We start from the raw sequence: 25151 nt of genomic DNA, 5'->3' as shown, positions 1-25151 counted from the left end.
ACACACCGAGATCCACGGACCACCGGCTCTCTGAGGAGCCAGAACAGTGAGCCACAGCACTCTGGTCTCTCTTTTTTGAGTAGTCCCCACACCTTGACGAGAACTCCATCGAAACCCGAGAGATTGTTCAGGCGTAATCCTTTTAGGTCCATTAGGAACAGCGACTCAGCCAGACCCAGCCCACCACAGCGTTCCAATAAGGCCCGAGCTACGGGTCTCCAGACCAGGTCAGCAGGTCCAGTCAGGAACCTCTGGACGAACCGGAGCCTGAAAGCAGCCCCTCTGCTTGCCAGGTGAACCAGGCCATGTCCCCCCTCCTCCTTTGGCAGGAACAGGACGCTCTGAGGGACCCAGTGCATGCGGTCCCAGAAGAAGTCCACCATGAGAGCCTGCACCCTGGACAGCAGGTTTACGGGTGGGTCGGTGCATGCCAGCCGGTGAGCCAGCATGGAGGAAACAAGGTTGTTTAAAATAAGGATACGCCCTTTAAAAGAAAGTTTGGGAAGGATCCACTTCCACTTCTTTAACCGGCCTTCCACTTTCTCTATAAGCCCGTCCCAGTTTTTCAAACAAAACGTGTCATCACCAAGATAAATACCCAGGTACTTTACCCCTTCCCTTTTCCAACCAAGGCCCCCAGGTAACAACAAGCTGTCAATACTGCCCTCTCCTACTGCTAAGGCCTCACTTTTCCCCCAGTTGACTCGAGCAGATGAGATTTTGCAAAAATTGCTCACAGTTTCAGTTAAAACATTGATGTCATCTTGTTTTTTAACAAAAACCATTATGTCATCCGCATACGCAGACAATTTAAAAACATCCCTACAGCCAGGAAAAGAGAAACCCTGTGACTTTGACCTTAACCGGTGTAAAAAGGGCTCTATGGCCAGGGAGTAGAGCATCCCGGACAAAGAGCAGCCCTGTCGGACTCCTCTCTGAGCTTCAAAAGGAGCACACAAACTACCGTTTATCTTCAGTACACTCTCAATGTCCTTGTACAAGACCTGGATCTTGGCTATGAGACCAGAGCTGAACCCAAAAGCTTCCAGCGTCTGCCACAAGTACTGGTGTTCAACTCGGTCAAAAGCCTTTTCTTGGTCTAGAGAAATCAGACCAAGCTCACAGCCCAATGAACCGGAGAGGTCCAAAACATCTCGAATTAGAGTCACGTTGTCAGTTATCAACCTGCTGGGTACACAGTATGTCTGGTCTACGTGAATGACATGCTCCATCACTTTTCTCAGCCTCGTCGCTAACACTTTGGAAAGCAGCTTGTAGTCGGTACAGAGTAGAGACACAGGACGCCAGTTCTTAATCTCCTGCAGGTCTCCTTTCTGAGGGAGGAGAGTGAGCACACCTCTCCTGCAACTCAGAGGCAACCTCCCGTTACTAAGACTGTCTCTGAGCACACACAGCAGGTCGTCACCTATAACCGGCCAGAGAGCCTTATAGAAGTCTGCAGGCAGGCCGTCTATGCCAGTAGCCTTCCCACTCTGCATGCTCTGCAGGGCCTCCTGCAGCTCCTGGGCAGAGAGCTCCGCCTCCAGCTCAGCATGGTCCTCCTCAGGGACGTTAGGAAGGCCCTCATAGAAGGACTGCGCCACCTCTGGCTCGGCCTGGAACTCTGTTTTGTAGAGCTCTTTGTAGAACTCCACAGCACACTGACGAATGTCGGCGGACTCCTGAAGCAGCTGCCCAGCATTGGATCGCAGGGAGTGCATCAGCCTCCTCTGACCATTCTTACGCTCTAGACCAAAGAAAAAGTGAGAGGGAGCATCCATTTTCACGATGTTCTGAAACCGGGATCTGACCAGAGCACCCTGAGCAGAAAACCCCAGCAGGTCAGACAGAGCTGAGTTTTTACTTTTGAAAACTTCAACATGTTCTCGCTCTCCTGTGGAGTCTGCCAATCCCTGCAGCTCCACCACTTCTCTCTCCAGAGCTCCCAGAGATCTAGCCATGTCCTTTGTGACATTGAAAGTGTACTGTAGGCAAAGCTGCTTGATCTTCACTTTACCTACATCCCACCACTGCTGAAGAGAATTGTACTCACTCTTAGGTAAACGGTAGTTTTCCCAAAATAATTAAAAAACATTTTTAAAATGGTTGTCGGCCAACAGAGAAGCATTAAAGTGCCAATACGCACTATTACACTTAACATGATTAATAAAAACTGAGATTGGACGAGGGACTGGTCAGAGATTCCCACTGGACTGATGGAGCAGCTTCTGCTTACATTAATGTGATGATTAAAAACATAGACACGATCCAGCCTAGCCAGAGACAACAGGTTATCCCTAGAGTGCACCCACGTGTACTGCCGCTGGCCCGGGTGGAAGTGCCTCCAAACATCACACAGCTCAAAGCTTTCTGTTAATCTTATTAAGGCACTCTTCGAGGCAGCATGCGGTTCCTGGTGGTTCCTATCCAGCACAGGGTTCTCTGTGCAGTTGAAGTCACCCCCCAGGAACAGATACTCCTCACTATCACAGGTGCTAAGAGTGTGTTTCAGTTTCTCAAAAAACAAAAGCCTCTCTGCGCCCACACTGGGAGCATAAATATTTCTAAAACATATTTTAACTTTTTCAAATTCAGCATTTGTTTTGAGCAAGTGTTCCTGGGATGACCTCATCGACCGTACAGGAGAAGGGTGTAAAGCCCCTCGCAAAGAGAATGGCAACCCCTCCACTATTGCTGCGCTTATGGCTGAAGAAGCCCTTATTAAGTTTAAGTATTAATATGTCTGCATGTAACTGCACTATAACTGTTCCACAGTAAGAGGGCGCTATAGGCGTAAGGAGGCGCAGCTATTGTAGCTGACGTCAGGTATCAGATATAAGGGATTGTTCCCTCCCCTTCTATCTCTCTCTCTCTCTAGCTCTCATGGAGAGCAGGTCAAGTGGTGCAAATGCACATATGAAAATAAACCACGCCAGTTAAGGCTAAAGAAGACCTCGTCATCATGACCAGTTTATTGCTATACATGTGACTCTGTCAACAGGTAGTTCTCAAAAGTATATTTTAATGAGCTTGCATTGTGACATCAGATCGGGGGGATACATCTGAGTGGCTTGTTGAATCTCATGTTTTCTGACCAAGGCAGCCCACTAAAACATCCGGGTTTGTATGATTTGTGGCTTGGTTGGCTATAAAAGATCTCATGATATGTCCTCTTTAAAGACATGTGAGGCAAATAGTTGACAAAACAACGAAGTGCAAACAAATCAGTGAGGAGCTGACATGGACTCTTCACACGACCACCATCACCAAAACAGCTCAACAGTGGCTCTTCTTCCTCCGCAGGCTGAGGAGGTTCAACATGGACGGCCCAGCCACAAACTGTTCTGTCTGCTGCCGTCTGGCAGGCGGTACCTTAGCATCAGGACTGAAACCACCAGACTCAGGGACAGCTTCTTCCCACAGGCCATAAGACTATTAAACACCTGAACTTGAAACAACATCCATAACAATCATCTGGCTGCAACTTAAAAAAAAGTATCTATTATTTCATATTCCAATCACTTGTATTATAGACTCTTATTGCAATATTTTACTATTTTTCTTTTTGTATTTACTTGCACTATATTTTTTATGTTTTCCTGTTTTATTGTGTTGCACTGTTGGTGGAGCCTGGGACCTAAGATTTTCATCGTCATAACTACACTGTAGCTATGTACGTATGACTAATAAAAGCCTTGAAATGTATGGGTAACATATATAAGTATTAAATACAATAAAGTATTTTAATATAAAAGTGTTGGTTTGGGTCCAGCATGACCGGCTGCTGCTGTAAAAGAAAACAGTAACACATCATTGCTTAACACAATCATTTATAGCCTATTTGTGAACATTAATAAATCACAGTTTTTTACTTAAATCTGTTTTATGATTTTATTTCAACACTTAGTTTCCGGTCACTTGTTCGCTGCTTGTAGAGAACTTGACGCAATAGGGGAGCACGCGGAAAGTGGAGCCAAATATAGTGCAGCGAATGAGGCCAGAGAAGTGACGCCAAAACCCCGGATTACCTTCAGTGACAAAGATGGAGAACATGCAGTGCCGGCGTTTTAAAAAAAAAACGATATTCCTGTGTGTAGAACTATTGTGATAAAGTATGAATGGAGGGATCATTGAAACACACGTGTGGAGGGAGCGAGGAGCATCGACACGCGATGGGACCCAGTGGTAAATCGCCAAGTTAAACGTCACCTATTAGGAAAAATCCACTTCTTAATGTCTTTTATACATAAACATGTGTTCCCTCTGTGTAAAGAGATTCTGAACGTTTCAGGAAAAAATGTTTGCTCTCTTTTTGTCCTGATCCATTTATATAAAAGAAGCTGATCAGATTTTGGCAACTTTATGATGTCATAACGACCTTATCATCAGAATCTCCTCCTAGAGCACCATTATGTTCTTTTCAACCAAATATCTCTCAGAGGGGCGTGGGGAGGGGCTCCTTATTTTCATCTAAAGTAACAGACAGAGAATCAGCACTTTTGAAACAGGGCTGAAACAGAGGGGATTATGGGATGCTACAATACATGATATGTTTGGTATTTGGAGCCAAACACTTCAGAGACGTGTTTTGTATATACAGTATCTGAGACCCATAATATATTGATGGAAAACAGTATAATAGGAGATCTTTAAGTACAAAGTGAAATTAGTTATTGTGCAGAATAAATCATATTACAATATAACTGCTGATAGTCTTTAATGATTAATGTTGAAGCTGGAAACTGTGCTTAATGTATTGCCAGCTGACGTAATCCATTATCATTGACTAGTTTCTTTTATATATTTTGTTTTAATTGTCTGAATCTGCAAAGTTACTAGCAACTAAAACTGTCGAAAAATGTCGAGGAGTAAAAAAATACATTATTTGATTTAAAAATGTAGTGAAGTATAAAGTAACTGTCGTGGATATTTTAACCTTGTTAATACTGTAAAGATGTACAATTAGAGTAATCAATAATAAACAGGTGAAAGCAAACAGAATTGTCTTAGTAGTTCTTTATACAAGCTTTTATGTACGGTCATGCAAAGTACAGAGTCGTTTGCAGGAGTGGACACAGGGGCAAATGTGTGTGTGTGTGTTTTATAGAGGACTGTTGCTGTGCAGAGAAGAGAAAGAGATAACTCTAAAAAGCTCACACAAAAAGATTAAGATTGAGATTTTTGTCGTCATTGTTCTGACCTGTTCTTTCTTTTTGTTTACTTGGGTAGGGTATTTCTTGCTGTAGAAGTCCATACTATCGATGGGGTCTTCTTCCTTCCTGCCATAGTCCAAAGTAACAGCCTAGAAGAGAAGGTTGAGACAGAAGCGTGTTTTTTATTCAAAAGTAAATCAATGGATTAGCGGAGCAAAAGTAACTACACGAAAAACTCACTAAAACTTCAAATTCCTCCTGTGTCAGCCCGTCAGCCTCAGCTCCCTCTCGTGGGAGTGGGAGGGCTGCAGCCAGGTGCTTTCTCGACTGAGATATCTCATCCTTAAGAAGGAAGGACAAGGGTTGAGAAGTGAGAGATGAAATACATTTGCAGTTCTTTCCATCGTGATAAAACACAGTAAGAGGAGGTCCACATTAAGCAGGTCAATTAAAATCAAACATCTTTGTTTCTCGGTTTCGGCTGTCTGTCCAAACTCAAACCAAAGATTTGCTCTCACCCGACAACAGGCCTTTTCAAAACAATGTATTAGAATGTATTCTTGATGCAAGCCTTTTACAGTGCATTGGTCTGTGTTGCAGTTTATTAAAAGTTTATGTTGCTCCTAAATGTCTCTGTTATCTCTCATTTAAATGTCAGTTCAGCAGGTCATATCAAACAGATTGTTTTAATCAGTATTAAAGATTGTTTGGTCACACCCCACATAATAATAAGTTAATCATTTTATCATTGATTATGTCATACTTTGGACATAATTATTAGTCAGGCACCTGACTCACACTTCACCAGATGTTGGCTTTGAGGCGCAGATTTCTTAATTTCCAAATAAAATGATGCCATTTATTTTATTGTTCACTGCTGGCATAGGTCTCTATAAAAACCACCCTGAACACAAGGCTTTTTTTACGCAGTGGTTTACTGTGGATGCAGTCTAAGTGATATGTGATCCTATGATCTTTCTTGCTCATAAGGCATAGCATCCTCTAAACAAAAATTCTAGGAATTGTATCTTATAGGATAGTCTGCGTAAAAGCCATGTACAATAATGAAAGAGGCAATGTAAAGCGATATAGACAACAGAAACAAGCATGAGCTTCAACCACAATAGTACAGTAGCATTGCTCTGTTTTAACAAACTTTAATTTGGAATAATCGAGGACAAATTCAAAAGAAGACAGCACCGCTTTTGCTAATGCTAAACCTTTGCAAATAAAGCTTTCCTGAGTTTAATGTTTAAAATACATTAAGAAAATAACTGTTATTTAAACAAATTAAGGTTACGCTTTTGCCCCCTCCTGCCTTAATCTCTTTTGATGAAGAGATTACTCATATCTTTTCCTGCTGTGCGATCCCTGGGGATAAATTATTACACATACTGTATGTGATGTAATACAGGAACAAAAACATTACTGCACACCTCGGTTGGGATTCCTTCAGGCTTGATTTCACCCAGACATCTGTAGTGTTCACGATCAACAACTTTTTTTAGAATCTCCCTGGCCTCTCTGAGATCATCCTCTGTGCCTGTGGAGTTGAGTATTTGGTCAAATACACAATCTAAAGGACAAACGGGACAGAAGAGCAAGTAAGGAAAAAAAAGTTAAAAACTAAGTCACTGACACTGTAAACCGAGAAGCATGGCTGACAACATCTAAAGTAAGCAATATACCTTTGTGATAACATTTGTTCTACTTTAATTTGTTCTTAAAATTATGAAAACACTCCTTGACGACATTTCAGCAAATTGCATTTGCTAAACCAAATTGTCTGTATCATCTGTAACCAGAATGGCAAGTTGTTGTTTCTCCGTGAGCTGAAGAGCATTACTTTGAATCTAAATTGCCAATGGTTGTTGAGCTAACAAAACAGGACTGCCATATGTAATTTCGGTAATTTCCCAACTGACTGACACAACTTCCTGTATGACTATTTCCTGTGATAAATAAAGCTGCACTATTAACATTCACCACTAGGGGCTCCTACATGCATATATACACAAGTTATTGAGCCGTTTCCGCTCTACATCCTGAACTCCTCCCTTCGATGCAATGCACTTCCGTTTTGGCGGACTGGGTTTGTTTTGCTAGCTAGCTCCGTTGTGCCGACAAAGCACTGATATCGCAGAGACAAAGAGGATATAACAATTACAACATGAAGAAAAGTGGTTCGGGAACTACGTGTGCGGTAGTTGGTTGCAATCACTCGAGAAAGCACCTGAACGAGTGGTTAGATAGAGTGCTACGACCACAAACCAGCACCCAGCACCCAGCCATGTTGTTCATTAAATACAGATAAACACAACAAATACTGCATGCATTGTATTTTTTAATATTATATATGAATATTTTCATAGTGATGTAATTGTGTGGGCTGCTTTTATATTTTAATTTGTAATACCTGTTAGGATTAAACATGTGATCTTTCTTGTTGAAGCCATTTCTTTAGTTTCCTCTCAACAATTAATTAATTCAGTGTTATTTATGTACAGTATGAGCTTAATATGAATGATGAACTGTGTTAAAAGAAATTGTAGCACTCTAAGGAACATATGAAATGCAATAATGCAATAACAGTGCAATAATGAAATTAAATTACATCAAACTTTATTTTCACTCAAACAGTACAGGCACATATGATATATTGCACAGCATAAAGAGATCATGTAAATTGTGCATTATGTAAACAACAGACAACTGTTGGCTCCTGTGGGCACGACCTAAATAAGGCAGTTTATTTTGGTTTTATGCTGGGCCACGTCGTCATGTTATCCTCCCAGTTTTGCACTGAATTCGGGAGGGGGAGAGTAACGCCATCTCCAGTCAAAGAAGTAGAATCGTGTTCCCAAGCTAGCATCACTGTTAGCATCGAAATCGCTGTGTTTACACCAGTGCCCGTCTGACTGTTTACATCGGTTTACACCGACAGACGCTGTGCAAAAGACTTCCGGCGGAAATGAAGTGCATTTGTGTAGTGTCATGGCGCTACCCGTGTTTTGGCGCGTAAACTTGTCTTACCTATGATATATACCCATACAGTCTACAGAACACAACAGTGTATTTACTTAACCTTTAAAAAACTGTAAAGGTGAAGGAAAGGATTAAATGGTGAGTTAATCTGCCCTAATGTGCCTGTATTCATTAGCATGTCCTAGTGTCATGCAGTGGCGTCAATTCAGCCAAAGCTAAGGTATGGCAAGGTTACTAGTCACATGACTTAACTACAGTATCAATCAATATACATGCCCAGCAAATAATCATAACAAAAGTGACAAGTCTGCTATGTAGCTTTTCTGTGTGGTTAGGAAAATTTGAACTTTTTCAAATGCAGCCTCACTCACATCCCGCTAGCGCAAGTAACTATGGACACAAACACTTAACTACGCACGTCAATCAATCAATTCAGTCAAATGCGCCGTTACGCATCCGTTTTCAGCACCATGGATAGCAAGCGGCAGGGTTAGACAGCAGTAATAGCCTTTCTGACACAATTTCACTCTTTCTGTTCACTTCATTCACTATGTAATTGCAACAATATCACGTGAACATACCAGGTAAACTGCTGTAAACTGTTAAAGTCCAAATATAAAGAGGAGAGGGAGGGAGGTAGGGAGGGAGAGAGGAGAGGGAGGGAGGGAGAAGAAAAGAGAAAGAGAAATCATATTAATAAGATGTTTGGGTATCTTACTTTGAGATGAACTTTATTAATTATTCCACAAGTGGATAACGGCGGGTCCTCAAAGCAGCAAAGTTATTGACGAGTTCATCTGCGTCCAGGGATTTTACGACAGCAGGCTCAACAGCCATCAACATGAGGTTTGTGAGCCTGTCATCGCTCATGGTGGTCCGCAGGTAAGTCTTGACTCTTTTTAAAACGGAAAATAATCTTTCGTTGGATGCAGTGGAGACAGGAATTGTTGCTGCGATCTTGAATAGCTTGATGACCTCTGAAAAAGCGACAGACATGGTCTTCAGTCGTGTCAAAGCCAGCATTATGTTTTTCTCCTCCTCCACGTCCTCCTTCATCTCAAGTTCAAGGAAAGCTTTTGCTGTGTGACACTGGGAACTGAGAAGGGTGGTGTCGATCAGTTCATCATAGAGTTGTGCAAACTGTTCCATTTTAACTACATCCATGAAATGGGGAGATGAACAATCAAATGCCTGGATAGCATTAAGTAGCTCATCATTATCTGTAAATCGGCGATCTAACTCAGAGATGAAGCGGTCCAGTGTTTCAAAGTATAGTCTTTTTTCTTGGTCATCTCCTGTTTGTCTCTGGCCACTGGATGATCCGACAATAAACCCTGCCAAGGCTTTGGACACACTCCGTGCTCTTGCTGGTCGCAGAGGGGCAGTGTCGCTGCTTGGGAGGCCGAGCTCTGTGGAAAATGCCTTGGCTCTGCTCAGTGTGTCCTGGTACTCTTTATCTGACCTCATCTTTTCCAGCTGGGCCTTAGTACTCCGTATGAGGTTGGAAGCCATCGTGATTGCAATGTCTTTTGTCTGAAGCTGTTCAGACAGTCCATAAGTGAGATTTAAGATTTTTTCTAGGACATGAAGACGCACAACAAAAGTGACTGTCAGCATATTTGTCCGAAGTCCAGCAGCTTCAGTTGAACCCTCTGCATGAGCGTCAATAGTGGCATCTAACACAGCTAGTATAGCCTCGTAGCGCAGTTTTATCTTCTGTAGAGCCCTATACCAATACAGCCACCGAGTGGGACAGGTGCGCTCCAAGTGCAGTATTTTGTTGTGTCCCAACTTCTTTTGAGCCTCAATGAAAAGCATGTGTCTGGTATTGCTATTTGCAATACAAGTATATAGTGTTTGAACAACACCAAAAAACTCTGCCATCTCTGGTATTTCAGTTATCGAGCTCACAAGCACAAGATTTAGTCTATGTGCATGACAGTGTATATACGCTGCATGCGGCACTTTTTCACGTATTAAAGCCTGCACTCCACGCACATTACCCCGCATAACACTTGCACCATCGTAGCATTGTGCAACACACAGCTGAATATCTAAACTCGATAATTCCTTTATTATTTTCTGGGCCAGGGATTCAGCTGTCAGGTCCTTCATTTGATAGGTTCCAATGGCTCTTTCCTTTATAATCCCGTCATGTACATAACGGATCAAAATGGCCAGCTGCTCCTTCTTAGACAGGTCTTTCGTTTCATCCACTAACACTGAAAAGTACCGTGCTTCTCCTACTTCATTTATGATTATACTTCTGATATTTTCCCCAATAACTCTCACCATATCATTCTGGGCTTCTGGGGAAGAATAGTGCGCATACCTGCGTTCCTGTTTGCTTTTCACGTTCCTGTCATCTGTTGCAATAACGTCCAAAAGTTCAAGGAAATTTCCTTTATTTTCATCCTCATCTCTCTCGTTGTGGCCACGGAGAGGGAGGGCCTGTCTTCCCAGAAATGACGTGATTTTGAACAAGGATTTGACGTGAGCCCGGTTCTCCTGCACCTCATCTGTCCTGTTTGCGTCAATCCGACTTGCGATGGATTCCTTATGTCCGCTGATCACAGCCTTAAAGTTAGACCACGCTAATGCAGCACAATTGTGTCTACTGCTCCCTTGATGATCCCGGAGATTTTTTGTTCATGTTCTTCCAACATGTGTATCCAGTGTCTATGAACACACGCAGTCCATGCCTGTCACCTGTTAAAGTTGAGGCTCCTCCAAAATGACGGCATGCAAAGCAATAAACTGCATCTTCTTGCGCAGAATATTCAACCCAGTCATATTCCTGATACACACTGACATTAAAGCGTCTTCCATTTCTAGTTGGGAAGTGGGTCAAACGAGGACGCCTGAGTCCGTCTGTTTTACATCCACTAATATCCTTCTTCTCTGCTCCAGTTGACCCAGAGGCTGCTACTGCTGCTGCACCCGGGCCTTGACCTTCCTTATCGCTGTCCACGTCTGATCCAGCTCTTTCAATCTGAGAAATTGGTGGGGACTCAGACTCGGATTCAATTCGAGAAGTCGGTGTGGACGAGTTCTCAGCCTCCATGCATGTAGTCTCCGTCTCCCTGTTAGCATCTGCATCCCCGGCGCAGGTGCTGGAGTGGCTAACAGCCTCGTTAACAGCTTGAATCCCACCTTCACTACCTGGTCCTTCTCCCTCTGCTGCTGGGGCAACATTGGAGCCATCACCTTCACCTGCCTTTTTTTTGATAAAAAAAGATTCTAAAGTTCTTTGCTTTCTTTTCATTTTAGTTAATTAGCTTAGCCGAAAAATAAAAAAAACCGCGATAACATGACCCGCTCTGACCTCCGGCGGCTTCTCGTCAGGAGATACCACATTTCAAGATAGGGAGGGGGGATACGTTACGATAAGTATTGGGAAAGATAATATCTAGACTAGAGAAATCGATTGTGTTGTTCTGATTTTCATTTGTATTTAATTTATATGTATTAAATAATAGAATAATCAATACAAATTGACACAGAGTAATTCCATAAATTTATTTTTTTAAAACGAACATTTACATTTTCCCCTGGAGCCAAGGTGTGGCAGCTGCCATACCTTGCCATACCCAATTGACGCCTCTGGTGTCATGCCCTGGCCAAACTCATTACCCCAGTGACAGTAAGTACTAAACACACTAGTGAATTTATTTTGTTGTGTTGTTAAACATACTAACAAGATAAAAGGAATATGTAGCACCAAAATGATAATTTCTGCATAAACAGTACTCGCACAGACGAGTAGTTCCCCAGTGCAACTGATTATGCAGAAGTGTTTTAAATAGTAAGTTTCCTCCCCAATGAAGTGTTGGATAAACGAGACGTGGATTATAGTGCATACATTTGTAAACAGATGTTGGATTTTGTTATGCTATTTTTACTTAAATTCATCAAGACTTTTTTTCCCATCTTCTTTTGATAATTCATTCACTGTGAGGACCTGCGGTGCTTTTTAGAGGAGTGTTTGTGAGAGCCTGTATCTCTAATGGATCAAAAATACATAGTAGGTTTATGAATAATGCTTTGCTTTATTGTTATAACACAAGCTCACAGCACAAAGTGGTTTCTGCTGACCTGTCAGCTTGGTGTAGGCCTCCATGTCAGCTATGGCTGTGGAGAGGGTGAACATCGTCCCTTCTGAGCCTTCAATCGGAATGTGCTTGTCTGCCTTTAAAAAGGCCTCTTCAATCCTGTATGAAAGTAATATGTTATCACTTTATGCATACTATACAAAATATTTGATTATGAAGCAAATTCAATTATTAAAATCAGAGTACCAACGTGAGAAGTGAATATACTCACATATGCTCTATGATCTTAACCACTTTGTGCTGGTAGGCTCTTCTGTGGAGAGAGTACCTCGTGTGGAACAAGTCATAGAGATTGTTCACCTCCTGTTAACAGAATTGTCTATACGTTACCACTAATTACATTACATGTCATTTGTTAGACGCTTTTATCCAAAGCGACATAGGCTACATACATTCAGCACTGTGGACAGTCCCCACAGGAGCAATTTGGGGTGAAGTGTCTTGCCCAGGGACACAACGCACTCTATCCACTGAGCCACAGCCGCTCTAACTTAAAGTGGACCTATCATGCTATATTTGAATAATATAGTGTAGGACCATACCTATATAAGGCATATTTATACTTTTTATTTTTCAAAATACCAAACAGATCATGCATTTTAGCCATTCCTCATTCCGCTCAATTTAACACTGTCTTTTCATTGGCTGATTCTGTGAGAACAGCACCATCTACAGGCCTGGCATATGTACTACAGTGTCTCCAGCGCTTTCGAACTTTAATGCCCGTGGCTGTCTCCTCCTAATTGGTGGAGACACATCTGAATACTTCTTCCAGCTCTGTATCACAGTAGATTCAAGGTGCTCGGTGACCAATTTCCATTAGAGGAGAATTTAATATAAAACTCAATTGTTTTTATTCAATGCATATAGAGGCAACTGAACCACAGATCAACATTTCATCCATGCATTTGTTCACTTGTCAGTTGTTATTCAAGCTCTCAAACATGTCCAAAGTGTCTATTATGTTAGTAGTAAATGATCGATTTAGCATAATAAAATAAAATAGTTGTTGAATATCTTTTGGAAACATCTGAATACTTCTTTCACCACTGTATCACAGTAGTGTGGATTCAAGGCGCTGCTAGATGACCAATCGAGGAGAATATCATGTCAAACTCAATTGTTTTTAATAAACGCATAATAGAGGTAATAATGATATTAATAATGGGATTTGCCCTTAGAGTTTTTGCGATAATGTTTAAATAGTCAAATTGAGCATTTATTCAAACTAACAATGGTACATCTGTAACAATGTCAGAAAACACTTATTACCAGTTGTGATAGCTTTCTCCAATTGTTAATATAGTGTCTTTATGTATGTTACATTGATGTTAAACCGTTCACACACTTCATTTGTGTTGCTTTTTTAAACTTGTACTTTTGGCCAACTACACAAAAAGGCCACAGGATAGCGCTGTTGCTCAATTCTTTAGAGGTCTGTTTGATTTAGTGATCACATACAAATTACAAGTCTACAATTAAGTCAAAACATTTTTTTTAGAAACATGAAAACATTTTCTCGCCTTTTTTCTCAGAATGTTTTATATCCCAACAAAGAGAGTTAAACATATTACAATCGGTACTTGCATGCTGTTGGGTTTTTCTAAACTGTGACAATTCATAAAATAATTCTATCTCTTGGCATCATGTGAGACATTCTCCTTCGCTTATACAATGTACTCAATGGGATCATGATCAATTAAAAAGAAATCAGCTCCTAATTTGTATAATTAGCAAATACTTTCTGGTTTGGATGGAGGCTTGAATAAGCTCTCTGTGCAGATATCACTTTGTGTTAAACTGTAGTTGCTGATAACATCAGAAGCCTCGATAAAAAAAGGACATAAATGGTATCTTACTGGTGGCTGCTTTTCTTAGTGTCATTAAGATGATATAACTTAATTTATATTTTCCACTGTCAGGGGTTAGGACCCATATCCAGAGCTAAAAGGACAACGGTTCAGGTTTTTAAAAGGTAACAAAAATAATAAACGCTTCTTTAAGAACATATCGGCATGCTTTTATAAAAAAAAATAACGGATCTCATGCTCTCTTTTTACATTCTCCACTTTAGTGCCTGTCTTTACACCTCCCCTTCCAAAAAAGCCTAGTTTGCTCTGATTGGCTTGCAGAAAAAATAGCAATGGTAGTTCACTCAGGAGAGACGTGATGTATGGAATACATGTTTATTATCGGGTCACATTATATAAATGAACATAATGATGACAGTTTATAACAAGTGAATGAAATGGTGTTTGGCGATTAGGCCCAGGTTTTGTAGGATGTCATTCGGGAAGGGAAGAACCGTTTCCGATGAACCCCCCCGGGTCTAGACACTGGTGGTGGTGATAAGTGGTTAGGTCCTGTTGGAAGGGAGAAGGTTGCGCTTGGCCCTGAGTTGGAAGCAGGAGGCGAAGGGGTGGAGGAGGGTTGCGCGTTGACACCTGGAAGCCAGCTGATGGAAAAGGGGAGAGCATATATAGAGGGATTAACAGGTGCGATGATTAGGCTTGTGAATTGAGGGAAGTGATAGGTTAGCTGAGGAGTGGGGAGTGGCGCTCCCTATCCTTTAGTGAAGGGAGCGAGTATTGCCATGACGCGCAATACGAAGTGATAGGTCTTCCTGCCTGAACTTGCGCTGAGCTTCATTTCACTCAGGAGAGACGTGATGTATGGAATACATGTTTATTATCGGGTCACATTATATAAATGAACATAATGATGACAGTTTATAACAAGTGAATGAAATGGTGTTTGGCGATTAGGCCCAGGTTTTGTAGGATGTCATTCGGGAAGGGAAGAACCGTTTCCGATGAACCCCCAAAAGAAGTGAAGGTATGAAGTACTGAACGTGATGAAATCTTACCTTGTGGGATGCAGTGGAAATCTATGGATGAAAAGAGAGGTTAATACATGTGGGGATTTAGGCATCCTCCCTGGACGTACGGGGCTTCCTGGACATACAGGGCGTCCTGGACATACAGGGCGTCCCGGACATACAGGGCTTCCCGGACGTACGGGGCATCCCGGACGTACGGGGCTTCCCGGACATACGGGGCGTCCCGGACGTACGGGGCATCCCGGACGAACGGGGCATCCTGGACGAACGGGGCATCCTGGACGTACAGGGCATCCCGGACGTACGGGGCAACCTGACTTCGCAGGGACACATTTTATACAGACCCGAAGGTTACAACCTGGACGTACAGGGTTAGACGTGCAAGGATAACATGAGCCGCGGGGCGAATATACGTGCTGACATGCTAAGAACCACCACCAGTTATATGCATACGTACCAATTTGAAGGTTGGAGAGACCTTTGGATAGCCAGCACGGCACTGGCGTTCGGACGAATGTAGGATGAGAAGCGGTTGTTGTAGGGAAGAGGAACAATTACCTTAATTGCGGCAGGTTTGCTGCACCTATCCTGAACGAGCCCTGAAATGCTCTTAAGACACCACCACCAGTTATATGCATGTTTACCAGAGGTAAACTGGAGAGATCTTGGATAGCCGGCACGAGCCGATGCCCGGCGAAGAGGGAGATGTAGACAATGTAATGCGGCTGTTAGCTTGAGTACAATGATGCATTAATATCATACCCTGCTTAACATAAGCCATGTGAGCATGAACCAAATATATGAGTGCAATATGAGCAGCATGAAATAATATTTGCTTAGTTAAATGCTGAGACATGACCCATGATATAGGCAGGGCTCAGCGCTAACTTTTAAAAGTGGTTGCCGGGCTGGCAACCAGGCATCCGCTTTTGGTTGCCAACTGAAAATACGGTTGCCCTTTTTGATACCTTACATTTTAAATAATTAAGATGCTATACAGTTATACATCCACTTAATAATGAACATGTGACACGAGAATGTTCGAATGCTTTACAATAAGTAATTAACGCACTTATTTGAACCTAAGTGGTAGTAAACTTGTCCACCCTCGATTGCTGGTATACGAAATACCAGTAGTGCTGCTGTTGTCCTGTCTTCATAGATCCCTCACAAATGAATTGAGCAAGTCACCAGTTTCTTGATCATCCGTTGTCTCTCTTTCAAATGTGGGTTTTCTTGACCTTTGTGCTGACCCCCACCATAGACCCATTGCCCTTCAGCATGAAGTGTTGGATTGGCCAGACTAATACATTTCTAATGTTAAATAAATGAAAACCATTCATAGTTAAACATTTGATATTAATTATTGATGCTGTAAATTACCTTTAATATGTCTTACTATATTTAAAATGTGTTACCTTTTTATAGAGTGATTATAATTTAATGCAACTATTTTCCATGGTAAAGTTTCGTTTTGCACTTTTATTTTGTAGTAATAAGATCGGGACTCTTATTATTTTGAAGGAACTTTTACCGGAAGTGAATAGAAAACATTCCTCTTTGTTTTTCGTTCGGGTTTTACCTTACGCTCCATCAGTTGAATCACTTTGAACATTCATTGGAGAAGTTGAGGTGTTGGCTGAACTTTTATCACAGTCAAGCAACTTATTTTTGCTTCGCCATTTTGTTGTAAAACAAACACACGGCGCACCGCGCACGCGAGTAAACGTGCATCGCTTCTGGCTCTGTAATCACGCCAATGCACGTGCATTTTAAGTATCAGGTTCCGACTGGTCACAACATTAAATATCACTCTTAAAAACGAATATGAACATTTATCTATTTTGGGGTGCACGTTTGCTGTCCTTATTTCTTATGTTAAAAACTGGTTGCCACTGATGGCAACCAAAGTCCAAGAAGTGGTTGACGTTTCCAAATGGTTGCCAATGGCAACCGTTACTATCGAGCCCTGGTATGGGACTAGCTTAATTAGCAGTTTAATTACGCCACGGTGAGACGTAGATGCTGATGTGCTGGTTGGGTGATTAGACTGTCTTCTATCATCTTACATGAACATCTCTTTCTCCCTGAAAGAAACCCCCAAAATCCACGGATGGGCAGCATCCGTGGCTGTGTGAAGCTTGAAACTGCGGTAGGCCTACTTACTGAGCATTGTGACGGGTAGTAGTTACCCGAACTGCATAACTCCATGCTGTAACGCGTTACACCCGACACTGCCTGGAACTCGCCTTAACCCTAAACTAAAGCAACGATATTCTCTCTTTTTTCCTCTCTCCTTTTTCTTCTTCTCTTTCTCTCTCTTCTTCTTCGTTCTTCTCTTCTTTTGCTTTTCTCTTTCTTCTTCTTTCCTTTCTCTCTTTTCTTTCTTCTCTTTTCTTACCTGTTTTAGCGGTGAGGCGCAGGGAAAGGAGGGGAGCCTGCTGTGCGCTGAACCTGCTAGTAGTGATGTTACGTACTGCGCCGAGGCTTCGGAGCGTGTGTCGAGTAATCCCCAATCTTTTTGTGAAGCATGTATCGAGGCTTGTATCATTTTGGGCCAGTGACGTCATCGATGACAAGCGAACCTCGCTGCCTGTCGATACCACGTGACTGCTTCGGGAAGCGATTCATTTGAACCGTTGAGCCACAACGCTCATAATGCCCATGGATGTATAACAAAAACCATATTACCCCTCCTGTACCCGGGTCCGCTGGTGACACGATGGAATTAAAAGAGCTCAGACCCTCACTTATATAGAGGTCGGAAAATGTCATAAGTATAAATAGATACAAGCATAAATAAATGTAGGAATAAAACATGAATAAATAAATGAATAAATGCAGATAAGATATATCCAGTGTTTTTTGGGTAGATTCAGCGTGTGGGCTGTGGCTCGCTGGAAAGCAGCCGACCCACGACCGCAGGGTTTGCTTATAGAAGCTACAGCTAAATGAGATAATGCAGTTAATAAATGTATTCCTGATATGGTTTAGCCTTCTCAGGCTACAACGTGGTTAAGTTTATGAATAATATTAAGGAATACGAATCCCTCTTTGCAATGTTTACCAGCCTCCTATAGGCTTTTCAATCACACTCGTTCAACTGGAATGAAAACAATATTGTTAACATGAAAATAGGATTTTATGTCCGTTGTTTAGAGTTATTCTAAGGCTTTACTCATTGGGAACTCGGTATGAGATAGAGCGCAACTGTTGAGATTTCCAATAAGCCTGTTTTACACGCTTTGACCAACAGGGGTTTATGTTCAAATGAAGCCCATGATGAAGCCTCATGACATGAACCCTTTGCGAACCAATTGCTGGAAAGCTTCAAAGCTTCATAAGGCTTCATCTCGCCATCATTACTTGCTTGCCACCTAAGACGCACTTAGAGACCAGTACTGCTACTGAGCCGGGAGGAGAAGTAGCTTCGATGAGATGTAGCTTGAGCCCTGCCTGCCTGCAAGAGGGGTTGTGGTTGAAGCCGGAAGTGGGTGAAGCTTCGCAAGCGATGAGGGCCCGTTCCGCGTGAAGGCCGGAAGCGCCGCATTTGAGCGGCCCTGATGCCAGTGATGCCCTCTCGAGAGACTGAAGGCGTGTGTCAATTGTTTGCCTGAAGTAGCCCATTTCCATTAAGCCGGAGGAACTTCCGTGGAGCTCAGTATCCTTGTCTTTTTCTTCCGCATCCGGGTTTGCGGGGTGGCCGGCTAGAACCGCTAGCCAACTGGGGAACGCCCCCTGTAGCTTAATCCGCAAGACTGCGGAGCTGATGAATTAATACCCGGAGCTGGGACGAAGCCCTGCTGCTGCTTGCGCGTTTACACCTGGAAGACAGCTGATGGAAAAGGGGAGAGCATATATAGAGGGATTAACAGGTGCGATGATTAGGCTTGTGAATTGAGGGAAGTGATAGGTTAGCTGAGGAGTGGGGAGTGGCGCTCCCTATCCTTTAGTGAAGGGAGCGAGTATTGCCATGACGCGCAATACGAAGTGATAGGTCTTCCTGCCTGAACTTGCGCTGAGCTTCATTTCTCTAAAGTATATTTTAATGAGCTTGCATTGTGACATCAGAAGGGGGGGATACATCTGAGTGGCTTGTTGAATCTCATGTTTTCTGACCAAGGCAGCCCACTAAAACGTTCTGGTTTGTCTGATTTGTGGCTTGGTCTGCACTTGTAAAAATACTTATGTATAAAAGATCTCATGATATGTCCCCTTTAAAGACATGTGAGGCAAATAGGTGACAAAACAACGAAGTGCAAACAAATCAGTGAGGACCTGACATGGACTCTCACTCTTCACACTACCACAATCACCAAAACAGCTCAACTGCGACTCTTCTTCCTCTGCAGGCTGAGGAGGTTCAACATGGACTCCAGGATACTCTGCAACTTCTACAGGTGCACCATAGAGAGTATCCTGACTGACTGCATCAAGGCCTGGTACGGCAGCTGCACCGCCCTCAATCGTAAGACTTTACAGAGGGTGGTGAAAACTGCACAGAACATCAGGACGGAGCTGCCATCCATGGAGGACCTCTATTCCCAGCGGCTCAGGAAGAAAACTCTCAGGATTACAAAAGACCCCCATCACGCCAGCCACAAACTGTTCTGTCTACTGCCGTCTGGCAGGCGGTACCTTAGCATCAGGACTGAAACCACCAGACTCAGGGACAGCTTCATCCCACAGGCCATAAGACTATTAAACACCTGAACTTGAAACAACATCCATAACATTCATGGGTTCATTGTATAGGTAACATAATTATATAAGTATTAAATACAATAAAGTATTTTAATATAAAAGTGTTCTTTACAGAATAAATCATATCACAGTATATCTGCTGATAGTCTTTAATGATTAATGTTGCAGCTGGAAATTGTGCTTTATGTATTGCCAGTTTACGTAATCCATGATCATTTACTTGTTTCTTTTATATATTTTGTATTAATTTTCTGAATCTGCAAAGTTACTAGCAACGAAAGCTGTCGAAAAATTTGATTTCAGAAAGTAGTGAAGTATAAAGTAACATGACATTGAAATACACTGCTCATACTGTATAACCTGGTTTGAAGGTAGAAGAAAAATCACAACATGCAGAATACTCCATCGTCTTTAGGCCCTTATTTTGTATAAAGGAAAACTCCAAACTAACAACAAAACAGTAGAAGTAAGGCAATACAATAGTATGGGTAGGCAATATCGACACTATTCTTATGGTTTGTATTTTTTATAGTATATGATATATATTCTATAAAATGTTTATTGATAAAATAGTTAGGATCATCTGTTTTGACACATCCAGTGAAATGAATAACACCGTAAGGTTTAAATCCACGATTATCACCCTGAATGAAGGTCCAATTAAACCAGTCATAATAAAGGGAAATATCATAAAACAATACGGCAGGAAGATTAACATCGTCTCACGGTACATTTTATATATATTGTCATACAGCCCAACCCTGCAATGAGCATCCTATATAGAAATAAATCATAGTTTTGCAAATATAGACGGAATGGGGAAGCAAACTAAGTGCAATAAATGAAAAGGGCTTCAGGGAAATTGTAAATGCTACCTACACTTTGGTAATAGTTGCAGCTCTAATATAGTGAGTTATGTATCAGTAGATTTTTGGTATTAAATGGATATTGAAGTGTGTGACTGTGTGAGATACGCTTCTTCAAATATTCCCTTAGATGAATTATCTCAGGGTTTTGCAAAAAAAAGAATCTGTCCTAGTGATAATTGTTGAAGAATTGGATAAGCAACTCTATATCTAACTGAATTCAAATCTCTGCTGAATTATTATGTTGGATCAGTAAAATGGCACAATGACACACAATAAACACAACATGTAATTGATTTCAAATTAAGAAGAAACACTTTTTTATTAACCCAATCTCAACAGCAACAGAGTAGAAACATTGTTGTAGGTTTTCCTCAAAAGTCCCATGATGACAAATCACAACATTTTCACACCATGACCATAAACAGAAATATACCCTAAGTTAACCACATTCATACAGATGGTTACATTGAAGGAAGCAAGCTATATTTTATAACTACAGTATGAATAGTAATATATAATGGTAATAGTAATGATATTGATTTCATATTGATAGATTAAAAACAAAGACATATACCCAAAACAATCTAATATCTAATCAGGTTACCACATTAATTCACACGATAGATATCTTAAACAAACACCTCTAAATATTTAAAATCCCTAAATCACACCTAACATTACATTTCAATTAGCCATAATATGGTATTAAACAGTGATTCTTAATTAAAGCTGATTTAAAATGATCACATTTGCACTTAGATTAGTGTATAATATTAAACAGGGCTCTAAAAACTGCATATATGGCCCAATTGTGCATAATGCATCCTAATTCACTTTTAAGTCGTTAAGTAACATACTTGATCAAATTTCTCGATCACCTTCAATCAGTATGAACCAAGGAGTGCCAGGAAGTGTTTACTTTATTTTTTCAGGTTTAACTTCCATTTTCCCAAACTTCGATTCCTCAAGATTCTGTGACGGGTAAGTCAGTCCAATTATGGACAAGAAAATCTACAAGAGATTGTACAGTGCAATCAGAGAGATACAGTATGTCCACACTGCATGTAAATAAAGAAAGACAAGTGTATCAGCATTACCAAGAGCAGAGCTGCAACTATCTTTACTGAAGCATGGTGCTAGTCTACAGTGGAGCTACATTATTAGTAGCTTGACAGAAAAATAGATCCAGCTTCTCACTTCTCACTTTACTTAAAGACGTAACCTTTGTCTTTACTACATATTACAGACATTTCCCCCATTTTCTTAAATTATAATAGTAAACTAATTGAGGAAGTAATCGCTACTTAATCAATGATTCAAATAATCATTAAGCAGCAGGCATAGATGGTTTTAACTCCAGAGCTAAGATCAATGTGCAATTGAACTGCAATTGTATCCTTGAGATCTGACGAGATGTAACGAAAGTAATTACTCATCCTTACCTGCTCATGTCCATATACTAAAACTCATATTGTTCATATTTTATACTGTACTACTATGATATAATATCACTGCCGTTTAATAAAACTTCCTGCCCTATTTAAAAACAATTATTTATTTGGCAGTTGTAGTGGAGACAGATATGTTTGTAAAGAGAGTATGGGAATGACTTTTCCAGACTTTCCAATCAAACTAGAGGGTTTTTCTTACCCCCCAAGTGGTCCAGCCAACTAGGAAGCAAACTAAGATTTGCTGCTCAGGACATTTTACTTAGATTTGACAACTAACTACTCGGCCATAGGCAGTTCAATACATTCTATTTTTAATATCTTGGATATAAATATTACCTGGAAACGTGTCATTCCTCACTTTGATCCACTTTTCCAATTGTGTTCTGGCAGCTTCCACACTTTCAGGATCAATTTTTTTGCTGTAAACCCTGAAGAGCGTCTCAGAGAACTGCACTGGGAGAAGCTTGGACACCTGACAAGAATAATAGCAGCATAAATATAATAAAAAATTAGTTAACACATGTTTCCCTAAAGAGAAATACACAAAAGCTCACACAAAAAAAGATTAAGATTGAGATTTTTGTCATCATTGTTCTGACCTGTTCTCTCTTGATTTTGAATGTTTGGGTAGGGTTCTTCTTGCTGTAGAAGTCCACACTATTGATGGGGTCCTCCGCCCCACTCCCATAGTCCATAGTAGCAGACTAGAAGAGAAGGTTGAGACAGAAGCCTCTTCTTTGTTCAAAAGTAAATGAATGGAGATGGCAGTATCTAAAAAACAAAACAATTTGAAGATTAGCGAAGCAAAAGTAAGTACACGAAAAACTTACCAAAACGACAAAGTCCTCCTGTGTCAGCCCGTCAGCCTGAGCTTCCTGTCGTGGGAATGGGAGAGCTGCAGCCAGATCCTTTGTCAACTGAGGTATCTCATCCTTAAATACGAAGGACAAAGGTTGAGAAGTGAGAGATTACATTTACATTTGCAGTTCTTTCCATCGTGATAACACACAGTAAGAGGAGGTCCACATTAAGCAGATAGATACAAATCAAACATCTTTGTTTCTCGGTTTTGGCTGTCTATCGAAGCTCAAACTAAAGATTTGCTCTCACCCGACAACAGGCCTTTTAAAAACAATGTATTAGAATGTATTCTTGATGCAAACCTTTTACAGTCTATTGGAAATATAGAGTATTTGCAAAAGGATAATGTAAGCTTGCCCAGTTGCTGTCAGGGGTCAGTGTGGCTGTTTATTAAACGTTTATATTGCTTCATCATTTCTGTGTAATCTGTCATTTTAAATGTCAGTTTAGCAGGTCATATCACACAGCAATTGTTTTTAATCAGTATTAAAGATTGTTTTGTCACACCCCACACAATGATAAGTTAATCATTTTATCATTGATTATGTCATACTGTTGACATAATTATTAGTCAGGCACCTGACTCAAACCTTACAAGATGTTGGCTTTGGAGCGCAGATTTGTTCATTTCCAGATAAAATGATGCCATTTCTTTTATTGTTCATTGATGGCGTAGGTCTCTATAAAAACCACCCGGAATAGTTACTGTGAACGCAAGGCTTTTTTTACGCAGTGGATTACTGTGGATGTAGTCTAAGTGATATGTGATCCTCATCCTATGATCTTTCTTGCTCATATGGCATAGCATCTCTAAACAACAATTCTAGGATAGTCTGCTTAAAAGCCAGGTGCAATATGAAAAGAGGCAATGTAAAGTGATAGAGACAACAGAAACAAGCAATGTGTTCTTCCACCACAATAGTCGCATCACATTCAGCTCTGTTTTAACGAACTTTACTTTTGTAATAATCAGAGACAAATTCAAAAGGGGACTGAACCGATTTTGCTAAACTTAGATTAGATTAGATTAGATTAGAAACCTTTGCAAATGAGACAAAAATATGGAGTGTAATTCTCAATCACCAGCAAAGTTTGCCAAGCAAAAAGCGTTACTCAACTTCTGATACTTGTATGTAAAGAAATAAGGTAACATACATTTGAAGTAAAATAATTTGTGGTAACCGAAGGCGTGCCTGCTCAAATTGAGATAGGATGTAATGAGAGTTGTGTCATGAAACATAAATTAATTAAGCTTTCCTGAGTTACATTTTTTAAATACATTAAGAAAATAACTGTTATTTAAAACAAATTAAGGTTACGCTTTTGCCCCCTCCTGCCTTAATCTCTTTTGATGAAGAGATGACTCATCTTTTTTCCTGCTGTGCGATCCCTTGAGATAATTGATTACAAATATGTGATGTAATACGGGAACAAATACAATACTGCACACCTTCTTTGGGGTTCTTTTAGGCTTGAATTCACCCAGACATCTGTAGTGTTTACGTTCGACGATCTTTGTTAGAATCTCCTTTGCCTCTTTGAGATTATCCTCTGTGGAGTTGAGTATTTGATCAAATACACAATCTAAAGGTCAAACGGGACAGAAGAGCAAGTTAGAAAAACTAAGTCACTGACACTGTAAGCTGAGAAGCAGTTGTTCTACTTTAATTTGTTCTTAAAATTATGAGAAACACTCCATGACCAAATTTCAGAAAATTGCATTTGCTAAACCAAATTGTTTGTTAATGTCATCTGTAACCAGAATGGCAAGTTTTTGTTTCTCCGTGAGCTGAAGAGCATTACTTTGAATCTAAATTGTCAATGGTTGTGTCTTAACTCAACCTTTACAAAACCAAAAACATAAGTGTAAAGGTGTAAGGCAGGGCTATTCAATTGGCGGCCCGCGGGCCAAATCCGGCCCCCGGGTGATATTTACTGGCCCTTTGAGTATAATGTTAAAAAGTTTAAAAAAAAAGTTTAATTAAAAAAAAAATTCATTTAAAAATATTTTTTTTGGGCCAGAGTGCCTTTATTCCTGAGAGGGTGTTACATTGAGAGATAGAGGTGAAGACATTGTCTGAAAACTTTGGCGGGCTCGGGTTTCGAACCCACCTACTAGCAACTCCTGTCATTTATTGCGTCTCTGCGCGCGTCCTCGCGTCCTCGCGGCTCGCGCT

The 25151-nt window shown here is 41.0% G+C and overlaps 2 protein-coding genes across 2 annotated transcripts in view; both read right to left on the bottom strand.

Annotated features, from left to right (window-relative positions):
• The window catches only part of LOC307027631 (uncharacterized protein), a gene marked incomplete at both ends in the record, with an annotated part of 59568 nt that overhangs the window by 22879 nt on the left and 11538 nt on the right, over positions 1-25151 (bottom strand). Inside the window, 3 exons of the mRNA XM_079695913.1 lie at positions 5201-5302; positions 5394-5495; positions 6590-6729. Of these exons, the coding sequence (XP_079552039.1) occupies positions 5201-5302; positions 5394-5495; positions 6590-6729 (344 nt within the window). The remainder of the gene's footprint in view (positions 1-5200; positions 5303-5393; positions 5496-6589; positions 6730-25151) is intronic.
• Positions 20952-24123, bottom strand: LOC307027626 (deoxynucleoside triphosphate triphosphohydrolase SAMHD1-like). Its single transcript, XM_079695909.1, has 4 exons — positions 22944-24123; positions 22713-22817; positions 22450-22585; positions 20952-21673 (listed from the first exon to the last, which is right to left on the bottom strand). The coding sequence occupies exons 2-4, from the start codon at positions 22806-22808 to the stop codon at positions 21627-21629; spliced, it is 279 nt and encodes a 92-aa protein (XP_079552035.1). The 5' UTR covers positions 22809-22817; positions 22944-24123; the 3' UTR covers positions 20952-21626.

The sequence above is a fragment of the Notothenia rossii genome (genome assembly GCF_949606895.1).
Source record: "Notothenia rossii genome assembly, contig: scaffold_54, whole genome shotgun sequence".
Classification (NCBI taxonomy): Eukaryota; Metazoa; Chordata; class Actinopteri; order Perciformes; family Nototheniidae; genus Notothenia; species Notothenia rossii.
The sequence above is the reverse complement of the archived record's forward strand: the minus strand, read 5'-3'. Positions and strand labels throughout refer to the sequence as shown.